Source organism: Anabrus simplex, chromosome 4 (assembly GCF_040414725.1).
Source record: "Anabrus simplex isolate iqAnaSimp1 chromosome 4, ASM4041472v1, whole genome shotgun sequence".
NCBI lineage: Eukaryota > Metazoa > Arthropoda > Insecta > Orthoptera > Tettigoniidae > Anabrus > Anabrus simplex.
Genome location: NC_090268.1, coordinates 114,820,061 through 114,843,030, shown reverse-complemented (window position 1 = coordinate 114,843,030; position 22,970 = coordinate 114,820,061). Strand labels below are relative to the sequence as shown.

At 37.8% G+C, this 22,970-nt stretch overlaps 1 protein-coding gene across 1 annotated transcript in view; it reads right to left on the bottom strand.

The window, feature by feature from the left end:
- The window catches only part of LOC137500463 (uncharacterized), a 123,612-nt gene that overhangs the window by 58,310 nt on the left and 42,332 nt on the right, over positions 1 to 22,970 (bottom strand). Inside the window, exons 4-5 of the mRNA XM_068227361.1 lie at positions 7,835 to 7,987; positions 3,006 to 3,149 (exon numbers count right to left, since the gene is read on the bottom strand). Of these exons, the coding sequence (XP_068083462.1) occupies positions 3,006 to 3,149; positions 7,835 to 7,987 (297 nt within the window). The remainder of the gene's footprint in view (positions 1 to 3,005; positions 3,150 to 7,834; positions 7,988 to 22,970) is intronic.

The following is a 22,970-nucleotide window of genomic DNA, read 5'->3' as shown; positions in this document are numbered from 1 at the left end:
CCTTTTATACGGAATGTCGAGGTCAGCTGCTTGCCCTTGTGGAAAAATGCAGTTTTTTGTAGCTGTATATCTCGAAAAGTTATGAACTGATTTATATGAAATGTTGGCACGTTGACATTTAAATAACAAGCTACACGGTGATGTATTTCATTTCTCAATACCTCAAAGGGTTTGGAAGATATTAAATACCTTCTGGTACTTTCTAGATGATCAGGTGAAGTTCATATGATGATTGCGTCATTCGCATGCTTGTAGCCGGTGACACAGCTTGCTCGCTTCTTGCTTGCGGCTCTGTGCCATCCCATTATCTCGTGCATTCTACTCATGTATTTGAGCCGTCCCGTTGCAAATATTCTTTTAATTTAAAACTATGTTCCAGACCATACGCATTCCTGGTACAGTATATAGACTACGTTGGACCCTTCTCCCAATCTAAGGGGAATGGGAATAACTTCATCCATGTATGTGTAAGATGGCTTCACCAGATTTTCATGGTTATTTCCGACTAAGCTGGTTACCGCTCGGTCTACCATTTCTTGCCTTAATACTATCTTTGCTTCTTTTGGTCCTTGTCAATATACAGTTTCTGATAATCCCAAAGCATTTACATCTGATTTATTCCAAAATTTCTGTTCTGATTTGTCCATATCCCATGTCACTACCTATGCTTATTATCTACAACCATCTCTGGTTGAGCATGTTAACTGTAGTCTTCGATCTGCTTTGATAGCTTTTCATCATGAAGATCATTCTAGGTGGGATACTTCTCTGCATTGGTTATCTTTTGCTCTAAATTCAGCTGTTCATGAGTCACACAAGTTTACTCCTGCCTCTCACATGTTTAAGTTTGTTCCCAACACGTTGTTGTCTTATCTTCGGTCCATCAATGAGATATTGCCAGAGACAATAGATCCAGATAATATTAGGGACCTGTGGAAGAAAGCTGAAAGTAACCTTAAGGCCTCTCATGAAAAAGTTAAGGAGAGATATAATCGTGGACGGAGGCCCACCAATTTAAAGGTCGGAGATCAGGTCATGATTAAGAATTTTGTACCAACAGGCAAGCTTGCCCCCAGATTTAATGGGCCATGTATTATTTTGGTTTCTTAACACTGGTCACTCTTTTGGTGAGCAATCCAGCCACTGAAAGAATATTTAGGGTGCATTTATCACAAATTAAACCTGTATGAACTCTCTTGTTTTGCAGTAAAAGCCACTAAGTTATGGCAGTAAGGAAGTAGTTATATTTCTTTCCTTAACAGCTCATAATCTTAAAATTAATTATGTAAATTGAAAAGTGGAGGCCTTCTACCCCACTAATATACATCTAGTGTATTACCTTTTATTGTCCCACCTGTGTAGAAACCTTCCCCTCTAATAAGATTTGCTTTTCTTCTGTTGCCCGTCTGCCATTACCTTTTGCCCCCCCTCCAAAACCAAGCCTGCAATTCACACACTCATCCTCGATGCCGCCCACCTTATCTGTACCACCATACTGAAATATTAAGAAACTCTTTCCATAAAAACAATCACTGTCACTCAGTAAATTATTGTTTCATTGTCCTAATTGTCATCGGCGGCCGAGTTACAACATCTGGCAAGTGATGCTGGTGTGGATCTATGGCGACCACCACCATGGCTACCCCTCTCCAGGTAGCGGGAGAGATGTATCTGAGGGTACTTGGGGGTCTGGGGGACCCCACACGGGTATCGGCAGTGGTGGCCACTCGCATCGTCAAACGTGGACTGTACCTCCCGACTTCTACAGATTCAGGAAGACTTCAAGACTTATTTCAGTATAATTACTTACAAATGAACTTTCATCAAGAAATTTTCTGGCTATAAACTACAATATTAAAAGAAAAGAATTTCATAATTGGTCTGTATTGAACTGAGAATTACAATAAAATGAGGTATATTTAGGTTCCACCTTTTCAATACAATACTACTTTGTTAAGCAAATGACATCACAACATGTTTACATGTGGTACTGTTTTCAACATCATATCTGTGTCATCATCAGCCGATCGAGCAAACAGTGCAAGATATAAGAACCACAAGTCAATATATACAAACATAACAAGAAAAGTAGAAAGTGTTTTGCTTAAAAATAAGTTTGTCCATGATAAAAGTCCACATTAAAGCTAAATCTTTTTCACCATAATATAACACATTTGATTAAGACATTGTAAGTCTTTTTTAATCTTGATGTGAGAAGGAACACATTTATTGATTTAAGTCTTGACAAAGCATATGTTTAAAACATTAAGCTGACGTTAAAAATCTTAAAATAGTTGTAGTTATTTGTCTTGTTGTGACAAGAATAAAAATTGATCAGTAATGTGATATGAAGTGTAGTTTGAATATAGTTGATATTCAACAACCGCTGTGGCAGAATTTGGCCACGTTAACAGCACTGATTATGGCCTGTGCCAAATCAAGTTCTGTGCATTTAACAGGGCATAGAAGGTAATTAATAAGGTGCCTTGTCGTTTGTACCACGCCGCATTCGAATGGGGTCTGATCCCACTTCAGTAGGCTAAGTGTACTGCTATGAATTCTATAAATAGCAAAGATGTACAAAAGGAAAAAAATGGCTTTTAAAAAGTATCTGCTGCATTCATTTCGGTAGTAATCTTTGCATGAGTGGATAGGCAATTTTCTTAAAACCAAATGCATCTGTGTTCACATTCTGAGAGTCATTTCATTTCCAAAGGACTGGAATAATCACAGGGGCTGCAAAAAGAAGTGAACATTCACAATAAAATTAGCTTGTATTACACAGTTTCAGCATATCACCATCCATCTACAACATAGCAATATGATGATATCTTTACAGTGTAAGTATCATTGTTTCAGATAAGATTTTGGGATGGTATATGTATCAATTTCTATTTCACACAGTCTACCTTTACTAATGTCTACAAAACAAGGAAAAGTAATCAAGTTTCATTATCCAATTTATGAAACTACAATGTTTTAGGGAAAAAAGGAAAAGTCTTTACCAATCAGAAGATCTTGTTCTTGTTGTTTTCTTTCTGCTGTCTGCACATCCTTTACATTGATTGCCATTGCCATTGCCACTGCCAATAAGTACTGGTTCAGGGCCAACAACTTCTATTACCCGTGGTGAATCCTCTTGAACAATTCTGAAAATGAATACGGTTTTAGGAGTAACTGATTAGAAGAGGCACATGCATTAAAGCTTTGAAAGGGGACAAAACTGAATATTTGGAAATTATAAAATGTGAGATAACATTCAAGTGAGTACAAAAGAGAATTAGGCTAAGTATGGATCCAGTAAGATGCAGATTGAGGGAAGCGTATGTTACCAGATAAATGGTAAGTACCTTAATGATAATAATAGACCAAACAAAAAATAATAACTGTGAGCAAGAGAGAGTGGCAATGAAAACAAGTGAAACATCCACTCAATGTAACCTCACATCTAAGGGAGAGTGAAGTGAATGTGCAAAGAAAAAAAAAAAAAGAAAAAAAAAAAAATTAAATAATTAGTACTGTTACCAGTCGCAGTTTTTATAAATTTTTGTTTTACAATGTATTTCAGAACTTAGCGTACATGGTAACTGCCATACCTCACAAGTAATAATAATAATAATAATAATAATAATAATAATAATAATAATAATAATAATAATAATAATAATAATAATAATAATTCGAGCTCGATTCTTGCATTATTTACCCATGAGCTAAAGAATATTGTTTTTAAGTTATATCAGTCTACTACACTTGTGTCACTATATTGATTACAGTAATACCTGATAACTACGTATATGCTCAAAGAGAGATATTTCAACTCAAAAAGTTCTTATTCCTCGTTAATGAAGCAATTTGCTTTACATTGCACCAACAGAGATAGGTCTTATGACAATGATGGGATAGGATAGAGCTAGAAATGGGAAGGAAGTGATCAAGGCCCTAATTAAGGTACAGCATTTTCCTGGTGTGAAAATGGGAATCCTCAGAAAACCATCTTCAGGGCTGCTGACAGTGGGGTTCGAACCCACTATCTCCCAAATGCAAGGTCACAGCTTATTCTTTATTACTCCCTCTGTATATTAATGGCAGAGTGCCAACCTCCAGATCCCAAGATAGCAGGTTCAGATCCATCAGAGGTAGTCACATTTTGAAAAGTGGAAGAAAAAGGTCCATTTGGCACTCCATGTCATATGACCTAAAATATTTCTGATGACATATATCATGTTTTGTGTTTAATTGACAAAATTAATTAAATCTTGGCCATAGATCGCCCAACAGTAATCCATTTCTTGGCCATCTGGTAGAGTAAAACGGAAAATCAAAGTTGACATGCAAGCAGCCTAGATGACATCATACTGAGCGAGTTGGCCATGCACTTATAGGTGCACGGCTGTAAGCTTGCATTCAGGAGATAGCGGGTTTGAACTCCACTGTCGGTAGCCCTGAAGATGGTTTTCTGTGGTTTCTCATTTTCACACCAGGAAAATGCTGGGGCTGTACCTTAATTAAGGCCATGGCTGCCTCCTTTCCACTCTTAGCCCTTTCCTATCACATCAATGCCATAAGATATATCTGTTGTGGCGCCTGTTTTGAAACTGGCACGCTACAAAGAAAGTTCCAGTTTGTGCAAGCTGGTTCGACTGGTGAGCAGTCAGCTGCGTTCATGTCATCCCTGAGCCCTTGTATATAAAGAAGAGGCACAGCAGGACAGACCAGATAGCTGTCCAGCGGTTGACTACAGTGTACTGCAGATGTGTAGGGTTACTCCCCTATTCTGAAGTGTCTGCACAGGTGGACAAAAGTCAACCGAGAGGTTTCACCTCAGAGCGTGCTCATCGACAACAAGAAATAACTGTACCTTTATAGATTTAATCTTGACCTGCAAGCTATTACATCTAGCCAAATATTTCCTTTCAGAGACTTTATATTTTTTCTACAAATTTTAATTTGTGTTCTGGCAACACAAAATTGTGTACGTTGTATATATATCATTTAATAGAAGTATCACAAGACATCCCTCCATATATGATTGGCGTCAGGAAGGCCAAATCCATATGTGCGACACAGTTCGTACCCACGACCCCACAAATGTGGGAAAAGCGGTAGAAGAAGAAGGAGAAAGAAGTATCACAAGACAGCTGTTTGCATCACATTCATAGAACCTTAATTTGTATATAAAAAATAAAATAACTGTTCGTCTTATACTTTGGACATTTGTATACAACATTATTGGTGTCGGTGGAATGTAAGGCCAATTGTAAAAAAAAAAGAAAAGGATCACATCACATCAAAATACTTGCACACAATAGCTGAGGCCATACAATTATCAATTATTAATGTTGTTATTTTTCTAATAAATGTCAATACATTTTTGTTGTACTGTTTCAAAGATTATATTGATAATCTTTCACTAAAGAGAACCAAGTCACATTAATATGATTTCAAGAAAACCTTGGCACACTCCTACAACTTATTTACTCATAGTATGAACACATTACATGAGTGTAGTTGTAGGAAGAGGATTCTGTTACCTTTTACTAGTAGCGTAGCCAGGATCGGCTGATGTTTTTTTTAATAGTTACACCATGATGGTAGAACACAATGAAGGTGCATGCATGACTTGTCATTACACAGGTACTGATATAAGTGATTACAGATCTGTTGGTTCTACAATTATGTCTCTTAATGTTTATTTAGTTTATTGTTTATTGTCACTTTCTGTCAGTTTCTGTTTATTTTCTCTTTGTGAATATTCCATGAGGGCGGGGGGGGATTCTAACCCCCAATAACCCCCGTTGGCAATGCCCCTGCCTTTTACACACAACAGAACTTGTGAAGCACTTTGCAAGTAATGAGAGATATTTTGCAATATGGTAACAAGACAACACACCTATGTAGATAATGTGTATTAAAATGTCCACATGTAAGAGTTATGTATTAATATTGTACAGTACTTTTATCATTTCAAAGAATACAAATGAATACAAACAAAAATTAATTCTTAGCAGTACTGTATCATCTCCTGTAATGTCACCAAACACTGTAAAGCAAATTTTCTTCTGTCGATGATCAGCATACGTTTGGTCATCCTCTTCCATTTGTAATTTACTTTCTTCCGCTGGCGTACAAATACCTGGTTTTTCACTCTGGCAAAAGAAAGAGAATGCTTTAAGCTTTTGTCTGGTGTCATTAACTCCTTTCTTAAAAGAATGTCACTTGGTCCACTTTAGCATTAGACCATACATATAAATTACTTGTGTTTGTACTTTCAAACCTTTCCAAGCTAGGTTTTTTAAATGAAATTTACATTTATCACATCTGCCCATTACTGAGGAATTAATTTGGGTGGTCAAACAGATATGACTGGTGTTATTGTTGTTTCAAGGGCCTCATCCTCAGATTCAATAGAATAGTAATATATAGAAGTATAAACAGAAGCAGTATAAGTTAAAAGTAGAACGTAATGCCTTATTTAATCTTGGAAGTTGGTGACCTAGACAGTACCTCGCAGCTAAGCCAGGGCACCACTGATTGGGCAACCTGAGCTGGAGTTCACTTGCAATAAGTTAGCTAGCTCCTTTTCACTTCTCTTCCAACCAAGAGTACATGGTCTGTTTATCCGCGTATTGAACATGCCTAAGGTTGTTTAACTTGAGAGATCTCACTGGATCTGGCATTTCTTTTCAAATATATTTTGCGTACATAGATTTTCCTGAACAGCATTTATATCATATCCCTAATCTGTAGATTTCATATCATTAGTTCTCTGATAAATGACAAAGCTAACAAAAATAACTAAACTTTGAAAATACCAAGCATATGTGAAGTCTTAGTTGTATCCAGTAAGTATAGTAGTATTCTTACTATGTAAAGGCCAAAACACTGGTATTATCGTCTTCTGATTCAATAGAATAGTAATACAGAAGAACACATAAACAGTATAAGGTGAAAAATATAATAATGCCTTTATTATATTAAACTTGGAAGTTGGTGACCTAGTCAGTGAAAAGCAGAAAGCCATTTGCCTCCCATTTCTGAAACAGTTGGATACTGTTCAACAATTGTTAGTTTGCGAGTGTGTACAGTATCTGTTGCAATTGTTGAGATGGCTGAATATTACGAGCAGCATATAAACATCTGCTTCTGTTTCAGATGTGGAAAAAATTAATTGATACTGAGGAAAGCATGGATGGACAGCTCAAACATGGAAGTGTAGTTGATGGTCCTTTTTGACATCAACATCATTGTGCATGATAAATTTCTACCTCAGGGTCAAAATGATAAACCACTGATATTATCGCAAAGTCATCAGACATATGAGAGGAAAATGTCAATAGAAAGAGACCAGACTTGTGGAGAAATAACTCCCGCAGCCTCCATCATGACCATACACTAGTTTATGCATCATTGCTAATTTATGAAATTTTATGTACACAATAGCAACTGTGCTTCCCTATCCCTCCTACTCATCTGACAGAGCCATGACATATTTTTCTGTTCCCAAAACTAAATTTGCCCTATAATGAGTTAATTTCAGTCAATTGAAAAGAAAAACTGAAATCCCAGATGAAACTGCATGCAGTCTCCCAAACTGCATGTCAGAATTGCTTCCATATGTGGGGACAGCATTAAGAACATTAGGAGTGGAGTACTTTGCAGGAAACAAAGCTAACTAGGCTGCAGGTCAACCCCCTAAAGAGTTATTTCTGAAGTTTGGTTCTTTTTATCAATATGCCTCATATAACGGTATGTATATATGAAAGTTGTAGTGAAGAAATAATTTTAAAAAAAATAGTTATAGTGATATTAACTAAGTAGCTTATAGTTTTACCTGTGAAATCGAGGATCTGCGGAACTAGGTCTTCTTTGGTATGAAGGAGAAGGGCTACGGTGAGGACTATGACTGGTATCAAAATAGTTACTCCTGCCTCTCCCATGCGTAGGATTACAAGCTCTGGATTCATGACCTGCTGATATTCTGTCCCTAGAAAAGGAAAATATCTTTACAAGCAAAACAAAATTTATAGGCTTTTACAAAAGATTACAAATGTTTACTTCTATACAAATAAGACAAGCATCTATCTGGATGCTGGCTATAATTACTGCAAATACACGTGTGATGAGTCGTTTTTGATAATCAGTAACAATATTTAAATTTTTGTCTGTCTTAAGGCCGGTCTCCACTGATTAACATTTAACACCAACATGTTAAATTTAACATGTTACAATTGACATGTATATTGTGACTGTGTCTTCAAATTGACTTTGCATGTTAACTCAGAATGTTGAGGTTAACAGTTTTAACAAGTTGGCGTGTTTTCCGCTCCAAGTGGAAAAGTCAAGTCAATTCATTGTTCGTGAGATGTTGGCACAGCTTCGGCAAATTCCTTTCCGTTTCCATGTCAACAGATAGCCAAACAATGCAAACAACGTGCTTCTCGTGAAGTAGGATTATAGTTACAACACTCCGCAATACTCATTCACTTTGTTATAAGCTACAAATACAGTACTGGTACCGATACATGCACGTATGTCATTCTCTCTGCATTATATTAAAATTTATAGTCAGAAATGGAGTGGAGCAAGATTACTTTGGACTTAATTACTGATATAATATAAAGGCCTTGTTTGTGGGATGTCTCATCAAAGGAATGCAGGGATAAAGTGAAGAAAGCCAACATTTTCCAGGAATTCTAAATTATCTATAATTCTTCCCACAAGTGCATCAAAAAAAACCTAGCATCCCTCCACTCCCAGTACAGTCGAGTATGAGTATTGCAAAAAAATCAGAAAAGTCGGGGCGGGAGCGAACAAAATTTATACTTCAAAGTGGTTTGCTTTTGAAGCAATGAGCAGGATGACGGGAGGAAATGTGTCTAATAGAACTGCCTTTCTAAATCATAACAAGAAGCAACAATGGCAATAACAAAGGCCAAATCCTCTTCATCTGGGTCCATTGTCTTTGTTTGAAAATACCAGACATCACCTAAATATATTACCAAAAAATAATATGATGAACTACCTATATATAAACAAAGAAAGTCAAGTTTAATATGTTTATTAAGTGTGGACACTATGTTAAGTGAAACAGTATTCAACATTTAACATGTTGATGGTGTCATCAGTTAACACACTTTTAACATTTAACATGTTGTTGTTAAATGTTAATCAGTGGAGACCGGCCTTTATCATTTGTTACCTCGACAAGGGAAAACAGCTGATTTGATTTCTGTACAAGAATTGTAGTAACTGAGCTCCTATTATTCAAATTTGAAATTCAGGTTGCGTTTTGTTTTAGTAATCAAGAGAGGAAAGTCTTAGCAAAAATGTGTTGATGTTATAGGAAGACCATACAGAGCTCATATTAAATATTTCAATGCAACTAAGATAATGAGGATGCTCCATTCAAGATATTTGTTTTGCAATACATCCCAGCATTTCATTCCCCCATGAAGTGTGTTGCAGTCACGAGGGAGGGGAAATATGTCACTCAGGCTTCCCTGCCTGCTAGTCTTTGTAATGTAAGGAGTACAATCATTGATTCAAACTGTTGACCAGTCTTCCCTTGCTAGCTAGCTCTGCTTGTTTCAGTGCGTTGTTCATATGTGTAATGCTAAACACTTCTACAATAATTCTTTTGGAAAAATGCTTTTCATTGAATCATGTAGTCCATCTAGCCATACTGTTTTATATCAGATAGCTTATCACTGATTTACATTAATCATAATTTGAGGGAATATTGAAATAAATAGAGAAGTAGGTGTGAAAAGCTTCAAATATTTGGGGAGTATACTTACAGAAGATTGGAAAATATATGAAGAAATTGGAAAGAGAATCCAATAAGCCAATGGGGTTTTACCAATGTGTGAGAGGTATAGTGTGGAACCAAGATGTCTCAGAGAAATTCAAGAAAATTCTGATCTCAATGTATTACATAGGTACCGATTTTGACATAAGTGGCGGGCACATGGCTAACAACAAAACGTGATGAAAGCAGAATCCAAGCAGCCGAGATTGAATTCCTTAGAGGAATAATTAGGAAGCCACTAAGGGATAAAATCGGAAACATAGAAATCAGAGAGAGAATTAGATTCCCTAAACTGCAAGACAAGATAGAGGTGAATAAGCTGAAATGGTATGGATACATGATGAGAATGGAAGAGTAGAGAGTTCCAAAGAGAGTATTTATGGAGAAAATAATAGGAGGAAGATAATGGGGAAGGTCCAGAAAGAAGTGAATATGGTGAAGAAGGGTATATGGAAGAGAGGAGTAAATGTAGAAGAAATATTGGAGGAAGGAGGGAAGTGGTGGAGAGATAGAAAACTGTGGAGGTTCTTGATTCACAACCTGATCCAGATGACTTGAAACACAAAAAGAAGAAGAAGAAGAAGAAGAAGAAGAGGAGGAGGAATAATTTGAGGATTACACCATGGCTACCAGCACCACCCAGGCTGAGGCAGTTAATCACAGGTCTTTCACTGCTGAGTACATGTTTGTTATTCTCTTTATACATTTCTGCTCATCAAATTGCAGACCAATTGAATATAAATTATGTCAGACAATTACCAGCATTAATTTCACAATTAAAAAGACCTAAAGATATCTTAGAAGTGAAGCTTCCACGGTGTGAAGAATTATTTAATTCAATTTCCGGGTTGAACCGTGTTGTACCTGTACGCACATCACGTACAGTTTGCCGACGTTTTGAATACATTGCAGTATTCTTTGTCAAGGCGACTGAAATACCCCTACTCGATCCGAGGTAATCAGTCTCCCAGGCGGTAAACTATTAAGGCTTAAAGGTTTCTATCTCTATTTATAGTTTTGAAGGCTATTAGTTTCGTTAACTTAAAGCCTTAAAGCATAAAATAGATGACGGAGCTGCCTGTCGTCGTCGTCGTCGTCGTCGTCGTCGTCGTCGTCATCGTTATCATCATCATCATTATTATTATTATTATTATTATTATACTATTCATGAGTCTGCATTTATACTATCAAAAATACAAATGTTATATGTTACTTTATTATTATGCATTTATATTTTAAAAATTAGAAATCACATATAAAATTAAATAAAAATAAAAACAGAAAAAAAGTATTCTTCCATGCATCCCTCTCTTCCTCACTTCAAATTCCCCATCTTCCTAATGCCATTGCTCCTTCCCCAATCCACCGAACCTCCTGGCAAGGTGAAGGCGTAACCTTCAGGGAGAGGAATGAAAACTTAGGACAAAAAATATGTCTTAACGTCGGTGGATGCAAAGTGGGTCTCGACTCACTAGTGGCCACGGCTGGTCTATGATCCAACAGCTCTACACTCTGACCGGCCAACCGAGCAGAGGTGGGGTAGCCACGGCTCTACCATGGCTCTATGCCTCTGCATTCGAGAGACGGGACAGGGCTGGACCTCATGGCTGGCCCCAACCGTCGGCTGTCCGAGAATGGTTTTCCATGGTTTTCCATTCTACTGCTCTAAGGTGAATGCCGGTACAGTTCCTAGTTTAGGCCAAGGCCGCCAACCTCCTCAACTTCTCCGTGCAGCTCCTTCACCGTAACAAATCTCCCAGCCTGAGAGATGGCGTTACTGTCTAAAAGACCCCGGCCCCTAACAGCAGTTCTGCCATGGCTCTACGTCTCTGCACTCAGGAGATGGGGAAGGGGTAGTCCCCACCATCAGCTGTCCTGAAAATGGTTTTCTGTGGTTTTAAATTCTCTAGCACAAAGGTGAATACCGGGACAGTTCCTAGCATAGGCCACGGCCACCGACACCCTCACTTTCTCCGAAAATGTCCTTCATCGTATCACATCTTCCTGGCCTGAGAGATGGCGTTACTAACTAGGAGGCCCGCTGTCCCCTTCAGGGATGGAATGAAAATGTTTTAGTAGTAGTAGTAATAATAATACTAGTGTCTTAATGGTATGCTAACTGCCAGCATATTACAATGCAAGTAGAGAAATGAAATGGTCATTACAAGAAATAAAAATTATTTTAATTAAAAAGCGTGTTTTATTCCACCTAATTCGATACACTAATATTCAATCTTTAGGATTGATTATGAAATATTTTCTAATAGTATACAAGTTTCAATCCTTTTGGATCATCATCGGTACCAGTACTTAACTGATAAGACAAAATTTTAAAATTTAAAAACTTAGTAAGAAAATCTCCTTAGAGAATTATAGTTTATAACTATAATCTTCTGTTGTAAAAGTTCTTGCTTTTCTCTTGTTAACACTTTCAAAACTACCATATTTTAACATGGACCCTGGCAGTGAACTGGGTCTTTTTCATTAATTTTAACACATTATTACATTTTAAGTTAGAACAAGGCGGTAAACAGTGATTTAATTTTTTCTCCGAGTGAAATGTTTGGTAATATGAAGTGCGATGAACCTAATCACGGAAGTAATGATAGTCTTAATAGCCTTAATGCTTCTTGTTATGCATGCGTATCTATATGGATTTTCACAAGAGTTTAATCCTTATGTAAACAAATAGGCAGAGCACCTTGCCTTTACACGTGGACATAGACGTAGCTGATTGGAGAAGCAACCGTCATACTCACTCGACTGTATGCGAGCTCGAAGGAAAGTAGTACGTCGCATTAATTTTATTTTATTTTAGTTTATTACATTTAGAGAGTCTGGAAGAGTACGTAATCAAATTAAAATATGGTTGTCATATATACCGGTATATACATATGCTTCTTTTATAAAATAGTGATTAAATAATGAGAAATGAAGGCACAAGGCATGGTGTAATACAGGAAGTCTTCTTGTGGCGGGGGAAAGTCCCAAGCTGTACAGTGCGGAGATAACGTGTTTCATCTTCCAGCAGTCAGTGAGTCGGTATTCTTAGTGAGAGAAATATAGCAAGAGGTAGGACCGTTGCGTGTAGTGAAGCACAAAAGTGGAAAACCGCTCAGAAGTGACCATAGGCAGTGCATTGTGAATGTGTTCAATAAACTAAGTGAACAGAATCCAGGTTTAGTCATTTATTCAGAAGTTCAGATCCTCGCACTGTTGTCCTATGCGATGCGTAACACTGTACGTATCCGAACAAGAGACGTTGATGGGGTGGAGGTAGGTACTGCACGCTCAGCAAATCACAACTCTTTCTTTGGCGGAGGCGTGGACATACCATGTTTACATCAGGATTAAACTCTCGTGAAAAGACATAAGAATACGTGTGCTAGCAAAGTGTCGGATCCAGGAGACGATTTTGTTTCCGATAATCTCACTCAGACTCCTCGTATTTGAGGTTCAGAATAAGATTTCTGGAACTTGAACTCTCATCTAAAGATAAAATAATCAAAATGTTATCCACTGATCTTGAAAATGCTCTAGTCGAGTTGAAAAACTTTAAACAAAATAATGTTGAAATGCTGAGACAATGCGAAAATGATTTTGAAGAGGTTAAGTCGAAGAATTTTAGGCCTACCAGTAACCAGAAACATGTTGCATTTAAAGATACTGTAAACAAGAACTTAGAGACAGAAAACAATTTTCAAGTGTTAGAATCAAATGATCACGAGGTAAACATGGAATATGACTCAGCTGCACTGTCGGTAAGGCAAAAAAAATCCCGTCGGCGACCGGAACATAAACAAGGCCGTACAATAATAGTTGGGGACACAATGATAAGAAATGTTGAACCCAAAGTTGAAGAGGGTATTGCGTAAAGCTATCCAGGCATACGAATGGGTCAACTTGCAGAACATGTGAAGAGTGACAGTATTAAAGAAAATCCTGATGCCCTAATTGTTCATATTGGCACAAATGACCTTCATAATTTGTCAACACCTAGTGACATTATGACCAAAACTGATAGACTTATCACTGCGATGAAAAGGAGATTTCCAGCGGTAAAGCTTTGTCTCAGTGGCGTTTTATATCGGCACTATGTTGATTATCGCTATATGTAGATGCTGTGAACTCCACTCTTGACTGGTTATGCCGTAATGGAGATGTCCCTTTTGTCGATGCCAATAGTTGGCTTAGAGACAGTGATTTTGGAAAGGATGGGTTACATTTTAACAGAAAAGGAATCTCTAAGTTTGGCAAATTTCTCAATAGAATATCTAGAAGAACGCTCTCGGGAAACTAATTAGGAAAATGAGGGGGGTTGTTAACCTAATGGCGAAAACTTAAGTGATACAGAAAATGATTTAGAAACTATAACCTATATCAGGAATGAAATACAATATGTACATAGGGAATCATTTCACAAAGGTCAGATACACAATACTAAGAAAGCACCATAGACATCAATATAAAGGTTAGTTGAACACTTTAGAGGATACTATCAAAATGTAAAAGGACTTCGAAGCAAACTAACTGAACTTAGAATTTCTTCATGTTTAGCTGGCTATGACTTCATGATATTAACTGAAATGAACTTAAATGATGAAATTAGTGATGATGAACTCGGACTCAAAACATATTCAATTTTCAGATGTGATAGGTCTTCTTTAATGAGTATGAAGGCGTCCCATGGGGGTGTAATGATCTGTATTACCAAGAGGTTTAAACCTTTGATACCATGCATTAGCTCAGTTGAACAGCTGTTTGTGTCCCTGACTTTTAACACCACAAAATTAATCATTGGTGCTGTATATATTCCACCCAGGCCTCCTGTCCAAAAATATTTCGAACATTGCATTGCTGTTGAAAAAATTATGTCAAATCTCAACAACCATTTATTGCTCCTTGTTGGTGACTACTATCAACCACATCTTAGTTGGATAGTACATGAATAAACATTTTCTGGCCTTGTGTCAGTAGGTAATGATACGGTGCAGTCCAGTTTAGTTATAGACACATTTTCTTATCTCTGTTTAAATCAGTTTAATGCTATCCAAAATTTTCTGAATCACTTTCTTGATTTGGTTTACAGTAACTCCAGTTCCACTGAAGTAACATCTAGTAATGAAAGTATTGTCCCCCTCAATAGACACCACCCAACATTAGAGATTTCTTTACCTATAAATGAGCTATACAATTCCTTACCTGCTGATAGTTTTTACTTTGACTTCTTAAACGGTGACTATAATGGACTAAATTATTACCTGTCACAGTTCAGCTGGAAGGTGATTTTCCAAAATGTATTGCAATGGTCCTAGCGTCCGCCATGTCAACTGGCAGTGGGCCCAGCCCGGCACCGTAAAGACCCACCCCTTATGCTTCAGCTGCGCCAATCACTAGCAGCTAGGCCAGCCCCCACTCGCTTCCGCTCGCGGTCCGTAGCCGAGAAGTATGGAGATGACTCCGCGACTAATCTGGAGTTTTCCATCTCGCGATGTCTCTGGATTCATCCAGCATCCGGACGATTCTAGAAGAGCCAGCGCAGGTATAAAAGAGAGGAACGACCGGCCTGCAGGTGTGAAGAGTTCGACCGAGTTAGAAGTCGGTGTGGCTCAGTCGTGATTATCGGACTAGTGTGCCACAGTGCGGACTGTCGGCGAGGAAGAGAACGTGCAGCCGTGCGACGCGGGACCGTGTGTGCGAGTGTAAAACTGTGTAGTGTGAGCACAAGTGAGAAACGAAGGGAGAACTGTGTAAGTTTGTGTTATGAGCAACAGTTGTGTGCAGTCTTGTATAGTTTAATGCGTAGTTAATAAATCTATGAAACTGAAGCTACCAGTCTTGTGTTAATTGATCATACTACCCCGCCAACTCGTTACAGTATCAATTGATAAAGCAGTAGAAATCTTCTATTCAGTACTCCATTATGGCATGGAATTTTACATCCCTATACAGAATTTTAAGACTCCCAAATTCCCAAAGTGGTTTAATCATAAATTGAAGTCACTGATTATTGAAAAGAAGAAAGCACACAAGCGGTAGAAAATGTCAGGTCTCAATAGTGATTATCAGCATTTCTCAAAATTAAGAAATGAATGCAAGTCTGAATCCAAATCTTGCTATACAATGTATGTCTCCAACTGTGAACAAAGTATTACTTCCAATCCACAGAAATTCTGGCAATATCTAAGTTCTAAAAGGTCATGTAATAATATTCCTTCAACAATGCATCTTAATGAAGCTACAGCAGATACTGGAGAAAATATTGTCAATCTTTTTTGCTCAACACTTTTCAGCTGTTTATTCTTGTCAGAATAGTAATAATATATCATATGATTATCCTTCTTCTGTCAATCTGTTATATATAAAAACTAGCAAGATACCCGTGCTGCGCTACAGTATTATACTGAAATGTATAATTGAATGCTTATTGTTTTAGATATATAATCCGCCGAAATTCGCGATCTGACTTGTTTTCTGCAAGAATCCACCAAAATTCTCGATCTGACTCGTTTTCTATTATTTTACGGCACGTTTCCTCCATTTTTCAATCTTCCTTTCCAGTAATCGATTTCGTACCTCCCGGGCTAGGCTCAGGTATTCCTCCCGGTCAGTTGGGTCCGTAAATCTTTGCCATCTTTTCCTATAATCATTTTTAACATAGATAAAATCCTTCAGGAGATCCGGCGTGGTGTCATATTGGGTGCCTTGGCGGCACTGAACCCGCGGGCGGACTGCATTCTTAGTCATTACCCGTCCAGGAGGAGCCGTTTCCAGCGCGGTCCGCCCATTTGACGACGGTCCGGAATATTATTATTATTATTATTATTATTATTATTATGTGTTGCTGGAATGGCTGATGACAGGGAAAACCGGAGTATCCGGAGAAAAACATGTCCCGCCTCCGTTTTGTCCAGCACGAATGTCACATGGAGTGACCGGGATTTGAACCACGGAACCCAGCTGTGAGAGGCCGGCGCTCTGCCGCCTGAGCAACGGAGGATCCTTATAAGTACATTAATAACAGTAAAATCAATTGGTCTCACCTCCTTCTACACCCCACCGCCGTTAAGTTTATTTACCGACAACCCCCCCTCCCCACCAAAAAAATTAAAAGAAGGCTTGTTTCTTAATGTTTAAGGGAGATTCCAAACACCAATGTTCACGTCTATTACCTTCAGTTTTGAGATATAAGTATCCCCATAAAAATAATCTACTTTTTTCACTTCATTTCACACTACCCCCCCCCCTAAGTGAATTTTCCCGCAAAAAATACTCGTTTCTTTAATAGTAAAGGATCTTCTAAATACCAATTATCACGACTCTAACTTCTTCAGTTTTTGATTTATGTGTCCTCATGAAAGGAATTCAACTCCTTTACACTCCCGCCCTCCAAGATGGGTCCCCCCCCAAAAAATGCGTTTTTCTTTGTTTTTAAAGGAGATCCAAATACGAATTTTCACGTCTGTAACAACTTTAGTTTTTATTAGATGTATGTATTCTCATACAATTAAATCAATTAATTTTTCAATTCTTTCACCCCCCCTTCATTGGATTTTCTGAGAATACGTGTTTCTTTACTTTTAAAGCAGATTGCAAATATCAAATTTCACGTCTGTAACATCTTCATTTTTGAGATATCAGTAGCCTAATTAAAAGAATTCAACACCATTTTCAGTCACTTTTACCCCCCTCCCCCTCCACCCAAGTGGTATTTCCGAAAACTAAAAATACACGTTTCTTTATGTTTAATAGAGATAAAAAATACCATTTTACACTTCTGTAATATGTTAAGTTTTTTAGATATACTGTAAAAATCCTCATTTTAAAATTTCACCCCTTTTGAGTTCCCCTTAAGTGGAGTTTCCAAAAACAAATCACCTATGTTTCTTTACATTTACAGGAGATTACATACACCCACTTTTTACGTCTGTAACATTTTACGTTTCTAAGATATTCTGTAGATATAGTCTTTCAAAAAATTCACCCCAATTTGTCACTCCTGTTTAACCCCCATTAATTGGATTTTCCTATTGGGATTTACAGGAAACAAAAAAATACGTGTTCCTTTCTTTTTAGAGGAGATTCTAACTACTAATTTTTACATCTGTAAATTTTAAAGTTTTAAGATGAAGACACACTCATTTTAAAAAAATTCACCCCCCTTTTCACCCCCCAATATTTGGATTTTCCAAAATTGAAAAAATTCGTGTTTCTTTATTTTTAAAGAAGATCCCAAACACCAATTTTCAGGTCTGTAATATCTTCAGTTTCTGAGATATAAGTAGCCTCATTAAAGGCATTCAACCCTTTTTTCACCCCTTTTCACTCCTATTGCGATTTTCCGAAAACAAAAAAATACATGTTTCTTTATTTTTAATGAAGATTCTAAATACCAATTTTTACATTTGCAAACTTTAAAAGTTTGGAGATATAGATTCACAAATTTTAAAAATTCACCCCCTTTTCACCCTCCCATTAATTGGACTTTTTAAAAACAAAAAAGTACATGTTTCTTTATTTTTAAAAGAGATCCAAAGTACCAATTTTCCGGTCTGTAATATCTTCAGTTTCTGTGATATAAGTATCGGTATCCTGATTAAAGGCATTCAACCCATTTTAACACATTTTCACCCTTTTTTACCCCTCCTATTGGGATTTTCTGAAAACAAAAAAATACGTGTTTGCTTTTTTTTAAAGAAGGTTCTAAATGCCAATTTTTATTACTCTAAACCTTCACGTTTTTGAGATACAGATATTCTCATTTTTAAAATTAACCCCCCTTTTCACCCCTTTAGCGACGGAATATCCAAAAATCCTCTCTTAGCGAGCACCTACATCTTAATATGAATATATCCCCAAAATTTCATTTCTTTATGTCCAGTAGTTTTGGCTCGGCGATGATGAATCAGTCAGTCAGTCAGTCAGGACATGTTATTTTATATATATATAGATTAGTAAGGCAGAAATTTACAACAAACTGATATCTCGGGAATTAAAGAAAACTGTAGGACCTGATGGTGTTTCAACTTACCTGCTCAAGTACTGCTCATTTATTTTATGTAAAGCACTCTTTTATCTGTTCAACTTAACATTAAACCAAGGTGTTTTCTCAGTGGAATGGAAGAAAGAATTTTTTAGTCCAGCTTTCAAAAATGGTGGTAAAACTGACACAAAATAATATAGACCAGTTACAATTGTGGCTGTTGTTGAACAGCAGTGAACAGAAATCAGTAAAGCAACAGATGTCCTTGTTATGTAAATTTTGTCTTGTCATCATGTTGGGTAAACAAAAACATTTAAAAAACTGAAGTGTTTATGCAAAGCAAATTATTGTATGTAGCTTATTTAAAAATTATTAAATATTTAGGCCTATGAAGAAATGGACTACAAAGAAGATTTATGTTCAAAGAGATCTGGGTATTTATATTTCCTGATTTAAATTGTTTTATTCTGTAAATTATAGAAAGGAATGTGGAATGTTTATACATGACTTGTGAGGCAGGGTGTTCCACGTGTAAGTGGCCCTTTCCTGTCATTTTGTAATATCTGCTAATATGCAAATTCAGCAGAAAGGATTATTCTAGATCATTGTCATTGGTCAAAATACAAGTGTTTTTATTGGCCAGTATATACATATATTTTTTCTACCACTTTTCCCACTCCTGTGGGGCCATGGGTGCGAACTGCGCCACACATGTGGATTTGTCCCTGTTTTACAGCCGGATGCCCTTCCTGATGCCAACCCTATATGGAGGGATGTAATCACTATTGCGTGTTTCTGTGGTGGTTGGTAGTGTAGTGGGTTGTGTGAATATGAAGAGGAGAATGTTGGGACGGACACAAACACCCAATCCCCGAGCCAGAAGAATTAATCAGAAGCGATTAAAATCCCCGACCCGACCGGGAATCAAACTCGGGACCCTCTGAACCGAAGGCCAGTATGCTGACCATTCAGCCAACGAGTCGGACATTGGCCAGTATATTAGGATTTTTAATTGGTGAATGTGGCAGGTGGTGGTGGTGGTGATTATTGTTTTAAGAGGAAGTACAACTAGGCAACCATCCTCTATATAACACTAATCAGAGGAAAAAAAGGAAGGGATCCGACACTTCGAAAAATGAAGATATCGGTCGAAGAAAGACAAGGGCCACGAAGGGCGTGAAAATTAAAGACTCCCTAGCCCTCGCAAACCTAATAGCGTCGGGGTTGGAAAAGAACAAGAGTTGACCAAGAGAGGTCTGACAGGATAGATGAAAGTGAGGAGCCTAGCACAAGTAAGTGGAAGCAATGCCGGGACTCAGCTGAGTGCCCCGTGGTCGCCAACCCACGCTCCAAAGTTCAGAGTCCCTGAGGCCCCTTTTAGTTGCCTCTTACGACAGGCAGGGGATACCGTGGGTGTTATTCTACCGCCCCCACCCACAGGGGGAAAAGGTGAATGTGGCAAACCGGAGTGTTGCTATTGGTTATTTGTAATCACTCTATTTCCTGTTTGTGGCTCCTCGCGTGTGCAAGTTAATTTGATTTTGGATCACTACAGCGGGCGGACGCGTTTTGCGTCCGTCCCGCAATGGGTCTTCAGCCGGCCAAGGTAAGCACTATGTTATTGGCTTATGTTATTTAAATGCATTCTTGTGTTTCGGACTATTTCCACTAATGTAACTTCCGTAATCATGTAGAATTTCATCTTATGTGCCGGTGTTTCCTCTAGTTTTCCACATTTACCAAAATAGAGCATTTGTATGACTTAGCTTGTATGACACAAGGCCAGAAAATGTTTCTTTATGTACTATCCAACTAAGATGTGGTCGATAGTAGTCAGGCGTCTTCAACGCACTCTACAGTGTAATGACAGTAGTGCCAGACCTGTAGCTTAGATCCTTTCCAACAGAACAGATATGACCTAGGCCACCATAGCTCAATTGGTAGAGCAACCGACGCGAAATTGGGAGGTTATGGGTTCTGATCTCACTGGTGTCTGGTTGGCCATTTTTGTTCTGTACTTAACATCTCTTCAGCACGAATAACATGACCTAATAGGTTTAAAGTTGATTTTTATTACAATGCAGTCGTGAAAATTCAGCATTCATTAACTGTATGGTATATTTTCAACTTCAGGCATATCGGCATTCTCTTGTCACAGAACACTCCCATTACATCCCTCCATCACATCCATCCAGCATTTATCCTTGCTTGCACTTCAGCATTAATGTTGGTGTTTACTACATAAATGAGATCCTAAGTAACGGAAAGTATCAGCCATTGGTAGATTTTCACCATTGACTTCAATATCACTGTCATTCTGGTTTGTAAGGTATTCTATCTCCTTGATGTTAAGATGAAGACAAAATTTTCCAAGGGTGTCATGCTAAGCTTGGACCTAGTGTTGCAGATTATGTTTGGTGGCACTGGCAAGCATGACATCATCCATATAGTAAGATCCATGGAACTTAAAGTAGAGATGACGGGGCTGAACCCTGATGAACACCAACTTTGATTGGAAAGCTGTCTGATATACTAGTAGCACATTGTACTCTACTACTGGTGTTAACATAGAGCATTTGAACGCCATTAGTGAGTTGTTCCACAACTCCATCATCTCGCAATGCATACCTAATTAGATGGTGTGGTATACAATCAAAAGCCTTATTACAGACTATGAGTAACCATCACAAAGACTATAATCACAATTATATTACAATAGATCAAGAACTAAAAATTCTACATTGTGAACAAAAAGGTCCACTACTCAACATTTTAGAGAATTTTTATATCAGTATGGATCAATATAAGAACCCTGCCCTCAACTTAAATGAGACAAATGAAAAAAAGAATGTAAAATGGGAAACTTTTATTTCAATCATTTGTAATAAGAAACAGTAACATAAGAACTCACAATTATTACACTCGGTTTCAGTCTCCGCCCCCATTATTTTGCACACTCCCATTCTCCCGCAAGTCCCACCCCATTTCCCTACTCCACTTCCTTGTAGCAACATGTTTTGCATCTCGACTGCAGGAGCAAGTCAGTCGAGAGCTGAACTCTGTAGTCAGAGAACACGGGTGATACAAGCGGGCCACACAACGTAAGTTAATTTTCATTCTTCATAACTTACTCTAAATGTTGTTCCTGTTAGTCACCGTTTTTCAACCTTAATTCAATTTGTATTATCCATTTCACACACTAAAAATGAGACTTTTTAACTTCAATATTGCTTATGTATATCAGCCCATGTCAGAACACAACAACTAAGCCAACAATATACAGATACCAGCTGAACCACTCCAAAGGACAACAAAAACATTGAAACGGAAAGACCTCCAGTTCAAGACTGTTTTAACGATCAACATTTCACAGTTTTTTAACTTTCATCAAGCTTTTAAAAATCTTTTAACTAACACTTCATTTTGTGTGTTTCCTATGTTTTTTAATTCATCACACATGTCTTACTGAGGATGACCCAATGCCAGGTTGAAACATGTCTATTTATGTGTGAAGTTTCATCTTAATTCGACGTAAAATATATACGAAGGTAATCCCAAAAATAAGGTCTCCTATATTTTTATAAATACATAGACCTGTTTATTTCTACAATGGTTTACATCATTTTACAGCTTGAACATTTAGCTATTTTTCTACACAATCACCATTTCAGTCGATGCATTTTTGTAGACACTGTGACAATTTATGTATGCCCATGTCATACCAGCTCGCTGCCATGTTGTTCAGGAAGTTGCGAACCTCATCTTTCACCTTATCGTCGGTGCTGAATCGCTTTCCAGCCAAATGTTCTTTCAACTCAGGGTACAAGTGATAGTCACTGGGTGCCAAGGGTGCCAAGGGTGGATGGGTGATGATGTTCCACTGAAACTGTTGCAGGAGCGCAACGGTTTGCCGGGCGACGTGCGGACGAGCGTTGTCATGGAGAATGTTTATACCCTTGCTCAACAGTCCTCTTCTCCGGTTCTGAATTGCCCGTCTGAGTTTTTTCAGGTTCTCACAGTACCTGTCAGCGTTAATTGTAGTCCCAGCAGGCATAAAGTCAACCAACAATATCCCTTTTCGATCCCAAAACACAGTTGTCATGACTTTACCGGAAGACTGTGCTTGCTTGAATTTCCGCAGCTTTGGCAAAGAGGGATGCCGCCACTAGCATGATT